Source organism: Nyctibius grandis, chromosome 3, assembly GCF_013368605.1.
Source record: "Nyctibius grandis isolate bNycGra1 chromosome 3, bNycGra1.pri, whole genome shotgun sequence".
Classification (NCBI taxonomy): Eukaryota; Metazoa; Chordata; class Aves; order Nyctibiiformes; family Nyctibiidae; genus Nyctibius; species Nyctibius grandis.
The window spans coordinates 6,872,690-6,880,322 of NC_090660.1; the positions used below are offsets into that span (position 1 = coordinate 6,872,690).

The 7,633-nt window shown below is 40.1% G+C and overlaps 1 protein-coding gene across 2 annotated transcripts in view; it reads left to right on the forward strand.

The window, feature by feature from the left end:
- KIAA0319 (KIAA0319 ortholog) overlaps positions 1-1,848 on the forward strand; it is a 32,365-nt gene extending 30,517 nt beyond the window's left edge. For both annotated transcript variants that reach the window (XM_068396735.1, XM_068396736.1), the window contains exons 18-19: positions 706-797; positions 1,670-1,848. In XM_068396735.1, the coding sequence (XP_068252836.1) occupies positions 706-797; positions 1,670-1,848 (271 nt within the window). The remainder of the gene's footprint in view (positions 1-705; positions 798-1,669) is intronic.
- The last annotated feature ends 5,785 nt before the right edge of the window (positions 1,849-7,633 follow it).

The window sequence follows — 7,633 nt, forward strand, 5'->3', positions numbered from 1 at the left end:
TACCCTGAAATGCTTTGTTCGTTCCCTCTCAATCCAATACAACACACAGTTCTGCATCTGCTCCTCTAGCTTCAGGACTTTCCCTTCTGTATTAATGAGCAGATTATTAACTCCTGCAAATAGCTGAAACTTAACATAGAGATTATGATGTTTGCAGCATTGTGGAAGTAAATGCTGGGGAAGGATTTAAATGAAGAAAGAACAGGTGGGGATTTACCTACAGACCAGTAGGGTTTTGTCCCTGCATATATATGAGGGAGCCGAACTCTGTTTTTATCTGGTCTTCTCTGTAAGCATAACCAGATAAGTGCCACTTAAATTCTCTCAGTTAAAAAAATTGGGGACTAACCAATTCTTACAGAAATTTTATTGGGAAACTAACGAATATACGTCTACCTTGTGTCTAGTTACTAGCTGAATGTTGAAATTGAACAAACTGAACCCCTGTGGTCTAAGGAAAGCAAATCTTTCTTGCTTTCTTCACCTTTGTATATCAGAGAGAGAAAATAAATTATACCCTCTGATCTAGATTGTACAACTGCTTTATACACGTATAAACTGGAACATATTTTTTTAAGTGGAGGTGGGAAAGTGCAATGAGGTTGTGTGTATTGGGATATGTAGCTATGTGTATGAAAAGGGAGAGGGACGGGATTTATGTGTGTACATGAGAACTAAATGTCTTTGTGGTAACTTTCTTTTTAGCAGAAAGAGGACAAAGATAAGAAAGAAAACAAAATATACCATCCTAGATAACATAGATGAGCAGGAGAGAATGGAGCTACGACCTAAATATGGTAAGCACTATCCATTTAATCTGGGAACTCTTCCACCAAGCTTACAGTCAGTGTATTTGAATTGATACCTGCAGTCAGGAGGAGCCCAGAAGCTGGCCTACAATTTTGGGAATGACAGAGGCAAGCATAGACAGTGAAATGGTGGGGGAGAATCACTTCATTTCTTTCATGAGGCCTTGGGCTCAGCCACTGCTCTTAACTTCTTTGTTAATCTTAATTTAGAATATCTAATTGTCCCACAGACTTTCTCCAAGTAACCCCTCCTCCCCTGCAAACACTTTAATTTAGAGCTGTGTTTGTTGCTGCACAGCAGTTCCCTCCTGGCCCGTAAGTGCCCTGTTAAATGTCAGTAGACTTCTGCTGCTACTACCCTCTGTTCACATATATTTTCTTTTACCTGACTTTCAGTTTTTAGCAGGGAAAATATTGGAATCCAGGAAATAGAATCATCCTGAGAAATTGCTGTCTTAGAAAGACAGGCATTACCTTTCTCTAGAAACCGTGACCTTTCATTGCCACTTGTGTTAATCAGATAGTTGAGTGGACAGATTAATTTCCAGATTCAGGCTATTAAAAGTACATTAGCTATGTACTAAGATCATCTAATTGTTTCAAATTTAATTCATATATTCACATTTCAGAGCCATAAACTGATGAGCCTGCAGTGAAGTCAGAGGAGTATCTGCCCGACAGTACATGATACCTCTTAGGCCATTTTTTGTGTTGTTGGTGGCAGTGGTCTATGCCTTTTATGCTGGATTACAGAGAATGTTTCCATGTATCTTTCATGCCACAGCAGAGGAGAGGATGGTTAGTTGTCACTAAAAAGTGAAACCTTTCTAATGAGCTTGTTTTGCTTTTTTTATTGTCAGGTATAAAACACAGAAGTACAGAACACAACTCCAGTCTGATGGTCTCTGAGTCAGAGTTTGATAGTGATCAGGACACTATCTTCAGCAGAGAAAAGATTGAAAGGGAGAATCCTAAAACCCTCATGAATGGATGCATCAGAAATGGAGTTTCCTTCAACTACAGCTCCAAAGACAGATAACTGAATGAGGGTAAAAGCACAGAACACGCTCGTCCAACACATCTGAAACATGTTGGCTCACCTGTTGTTCCAGAACCAAAAGCTTCTTAAAATATCAACTAATTGCAGATGAAAGGGTAAATTTCTAGCACAGTTAGGGGAGGGAAGGAGGAAGGATTAGATGGTCAGCTAACTCCTCTTGTCACTGTTATAGGAACAAGGAAAAGCATAGATTATTTCTTGCATGTTCCATGCTGAATGTTTGTCTGAACTTTAGAAGGCCTTTTTTCCTGTGTCACTGCTGCAAAACTAGCCAGGGCTGTTAAGCCGCTAACAGTGGTAACTGAGATGCATACAGATTCATGTGCTGTGTTCCTGTCTCTCTCTGAGAAGCAGTGTGATTTTGATGCTGAGCTAAAACAGCAAAAGCCAATATAAATAAATTCCCTTACAACTATAGAGAGCAATATGTGACCACAGGCTCAATCTTCATTTTCAGTTTCGGTTAGAACAGAGAGCATTTTTAGTGCATTGTATTTATCTCTGACTGTGCTTTGTGACTTCCTTTTCTAGGGTAGTGCTCATCAGATGGAAATGTCTTTGTTTTCAAAGGAAGTTTACAATTTAGCAGTTGCAATTAATCAGCTGTAATGTGATACATCTCTGTCCTGTCAGATGCAATGTTCCCTGTATTTACGTAGAAAGTATGGTGCCTGCAGGGAAGTTCAGCCGTAGGTTTCTTCTGTAATGATGAACGTGCTTTGGCTCTCTGGAGTCTGCCACATCCAGCCAGGAATCAGTAGCAGAAAGGCAGGAAGGACTCAGTGTGATGCACCTTCAGAAGCATTTTGAGCATCCCTTTGCAACCTTTTGCTTAGAGAGCACTTTTAAGGAGCTCTGGACCTTTTAAGACTGACCCTTCAGCTGAGATGAGTTTTCATCTGTCAGCCTCAGTGTTCAATTAAAGAATGTCCCAGGTGTTTGTGTAGTGAAACCTTGTGGCAAAGTACCCTATGTAGAGCAGGAGGTTCAACACCTGCCTTCATTGTAGTGGGAATTGGTAGTGAGCAAGGTTTTAGCTTGAACGTTAGATTGTTTTACTTTTCCTCTTTGGCTATTTAGTGACTAGATGTATTGGCCTAAAGAGATGGCTTTAGATGTTCGGGAAGGGTAGGTGTGTTGGAGTTCTGATGTGCTTGTTTGCAATCTGGGTAATTTCTTTACAGTGTGCTTGTTAGGCTTTAAAGCCGTGCCCCCAATACTGTTCTTGAAATCCCAAACTGAAGACCTGGCTTTCATACATAAGCCTAAACTTGTGGGGGCATCTGTGTCAGTGGTACTGTTTGGCCACGACGTCAGCATTTCCTGGGGGTCCTTTAATGACATACTGGAGTCTTGGGCTGAGCTGGAGGAATTATATGTTCTGAGGGAGAAAACATTCTTCCAGGAGCATTTTGGACAGGGTTTTTCTTAACTTATATTTTTTAAATCTGGTGGTGAAGAATCCATTAACAGAGAAGGGTGGAGCAGTATAGAGATCAAGGGGAGCAGATCAGAAGGGTCAGAGAGGGGACAGAGCCTACCTCTATCATGAGGCAGGAGAATTTGGTGGAGAATTTTGGGGCTTTCTCCATCCTTTCGTAGAAGTCCAACACAACAGAGTAGTTGGGTTGAACACTGTGGCTTCTGTGCTCCTCTTGTTAATGGAGTTCAGCAAAAGTCAGAACTGTCTAGGTTGGAAGGAATCTGCAGTCAAAAGTTGCAGCAACGTGGTGTGCTCATACCTGGTTTCATACCTTTGATTCTCAAATGCAGCCAGCAACAGTCCCTAAGGCTGCTAATGCTACACTGAGGAGCACTTATCCTGTGCCCAGCCCTGCATTTCTCTGGAGAGCCAAGTGTGGCTGCAGGAGTTGTAGTGGTGGGAGAGGCTGTGATGAGCTAAAAAGGGCTAATGCAAGTGTTTTCCATGTTTTTCCCATACCCACCAGCAAGATGCAGTGGAATGATTTGCTTTCTTCAAAGGCCAAGTTTTAACTATATATGTATGGGGGTTTTAGGCTATTTATTGAAACAAATCTACTTTTGTCTCACCCTCCCCCTTGTTGAGTGTGTGTGTATATATATATATTTTTTTTAATAACTTGGTCAATAAAAGCAAGGTCAGCTTTTGATGTCTTTCAATTTCTGCTCCAGATGTGTTAACATAGTAACGTAATGTTCACTTTAAAGCATTCCTGAAGAAAGTTAAGGCCCACTCAGAATACTGTTGGTTTGGTTTTTTTTTTAAACAAAAAAGTGGGCTTAATCCATTCTGCACAAATTCCTAACATGTTGTAGCAGGAATTATGCTCTTTGAAACATGCATTTTTAAAAAAAATGTTGCATAAGCAACTACAACTTTGTCACGCTGCCATTAATGCTTCTGCTAAATACTGTATCCAGTGTGCCTTTATCTATAAACGTATCTTTTAGGACATGACAGTGCAGTCAGCAGCATCCTTCAGTTTTGTGAAGTCAGTCACTTGTGTGTTCTGGGTTTATTTTAAGTTTTTAAAGCTGATGCTGAAGCCTAGGAGGTAGTTCTTTCAAGGAATTAAAATTCAGAGATCTTTTCTCCCTCCGCTCCCCCGCCTTCAAAAAAGCCCCCAAACCTAAGGACTGGTTCTTTAGTAAAACAGCTACAGGAATCACGAACCTGCTTTCCTCAATGCTGCAGAATTCACAGGACTATTCCCCTTCCCACACACTCACATGCTGTGGGCTCAGATCTTTGAATCGGTGGCAAGTTTATGTGCCATGAGATCATCTGCATGATTTGGCTAAGTATTTCTCATTCTAACAAATACAAAACATTAGACCTATTTCTTACCGCATAAGGCCCTGGCAAGTGGAAGTTGCTTGCTAAATTCTGTTCTCTAGATGATGCTTTGACATCTTCATTGCTAACAGTATTTTAGTTACGTTTTGAAAGTTGAATATAGTTTAAATTTTTGAGCTGCTTCTAATTCTACTAGTTTGATTCTTCCACCCCCTTGGAAGAAGTCATTTGTCTGATTAAGAGCAAGCCTGATCTTATGTACGGAACTTGCACCAAAGTTGAAAATAATAGTTTCTGGCTCTGTGAATTTGTGATACCCCATGTTAGCGTCACTTGGCCAAGTGTGATTTTGTCAGGAATGTAGGAGAGACTATAGCAAGCCTTGTATTTTGATTCAGTATAATTTTTATTTCTAGAACTGTTGCTTGTAGAATGCCAGGTCATACATGGAATTAAAGGGTTGGAAATCTAGCTGTTAAGGTGGAAACACAATGGTAGAATGCTGATGCTAGCCTTCTGGTTTGGGTTACAGTGAGTTTGAAGCAGGTTCTCGGTCCTCATGTTTACTTCCACCCACCATTTTCCTTCATATACAGAAAGAGTGCTGGCAGCTTCTGTGTGAAATAGGGGTGGGGATATTCCCCACAGTCTTGTCTGCACTGAAAAGCAGAAGAGTCCAGATATAGCTTGTCATGTATGGCTTAGAGTCCACTGAAAATCAAGAATAGATTCAGTTTGGCACTGATGGGATACTGCTTCTCTGTGAAGGCAAACAGTGTGCTGATACTTACAGTGCATCATAGCCTTGGTGTAAGCACTGGATTTTCATTTGCATTTTGGTTTTACATTTATACATGCTGATGCATGCACAAGCAGAGATTGTCCAGCTATGTAAAAGGACTGCCTTTGTTTGCATTTTAAGTAAGGAGTGTATTTTGGAAAAAAACTTCCTTACCATTACTGCCTGAGGCATTAAACAGGTTTAGTACTCAGTGCATTGTATAAGCAGCACAAAACTGCCATGCTGCTAACAGGTCATTGGTTTGTGTTTTTAATTTTCTTAACCAAAATGCTACTGCAGTATGAAACAAAATTTACTTTGGCAAATCTGCCGAGATGCACATCCAAATTATCTGCCCCATGGTTCAACCTTTCATGTTAACTGAGTAGATTGCTGAGAAATTCAAGCAAAATGTGAATGGTTTAATTGCAGAGGATTTTTTTATTTGTGGAGGGGGAAAAAAGATTATTCTTGTTTCATGTGTAAGAATACATGTTCAACTGCATCCTTCTAGGTGAACAGAGTCTTAGCAGTATCCCTTTGTCAGATGCATCAGATACAGCTACTGTTCAAGCATCTGTTCTGTGCTGTCAGATGTGTTTGCTTGTATGACGCTAATTTTTCTTTTCTTTCTTGGTCTCTTCTGGGCAAACAGAAGTGGGCACACATGCAAGGAACTTAACAGTGTGTGAACTTAACAGAGAGAGAGTGAGCACACGTGTGTGTTCTCTATGCTGAAATTAAACTTTCCTTAGACGGTTCTGATATTCTTGAAATGAGTTCTTAGGCAAATTTCCTACTTCTGTTTTAAGCCTCAAGTGAAACTAGTTTTGCCCCTCAATGTACTGATAGTGGGCTGTAGTCAGCTGGAGCTTTGGGGTGGTGGTAATAAAATGACAGCTACTTTAGTCTTCTGAGCCATTTATGTGAGGTTCGGGAGAGAATATAGAATACTAATCACTAATCCTATACTTCTGCAGCAAAGGAGAATCCATTTCACATTCCTTTTAGGTCCTGAACTCCCCAAGGCAAGGGAGGGAACCTTAAAGCTTAGCAAATAAAGTTTAAAAAAGGAGGGAGAAAAGGCAAATCATGTTTCCTTTTGCACAGGCTACAAATCAAGTGCAGATGAACTGCATATCAGCAGTTTGTCTCTGTATGAAAGCACTTCTCCCTGTGGGTGGATGGGTGAGCTATTACAGAATTTATATTAAGAATCTGTTTCTAGAAAATGTTATTTATTGCAAATGATAATGTATTGTAACTGGAACCATTTCTGAGCTGAAATGATTACATTTATGTAACTACTAATAAAGTTTTGTCTTTCCTTCTAGGAACTTGTCAGGTATTCTTTTAGATGTGGTATTCTGTATTGGACTCAACACTCAGGTCAGGCTAATAGAGATATCTTGTATACCATAGTTTATGTCTGTACTCAAACATAAAAGCAGTGCAGTATCTGATCCCTTTCCTTCTTACTGAAAAAAGCAAAACTATCTTTTTTTCAGAGAGTACTCAGTACATTAGAGAACAGAAGAAAAAAAATTTACCGCAGTTTACAGTAAGTTTCCACGTGGCACTTGTCCTTACTGAGTTTAATTGGCTGTGTGTAAATATTCACCAGCTGTCGTGCCAAGTGTAGTGGTTTCACAAGTTTTGTGGCTTATTCCATAGCAAATCCAATACTTCAGGGTTTGTAAGTACAATGGCTGCTTTGCAGTAATCAGAGGTGTTAGTGTACAATATAACCCAAAATACTGCTGTTAGCTAGGGCTAGCTTATGCTGCTTGTTTCTGGACTGGGAAAGAAATATCCACACATCAGTGTCTGTGAAGTTTCTGCTTACTCATGATAATAAAAGGTACTATGAGATACAAGTGTCTTTCTGTAAGGAAAAAACACGGTAAAAGCAACTTTAAGTGGTTATATGGTGCTACAGTCTATGTGGTACCTCTTACATTCATATTTGACTCCTACAAGGGAATACTGGCTGCTGAATGAGACAATGAGATAGTGTCCTGTACTGGAGAATGGAATCTGCCTGTTTGTTACTGCACTGTACATTTTGGTAACAGCAGTAGCCTCCCCCCTCCTCTTTGAGTAGGCTGATGCAAGCCTCTAGACTTGTGCCACAGAAGATCATCAGCAGTGATTCCTAAACAGCTTCAGCATTCACTGATAAAGTAATAAACTGCTAAATGCTC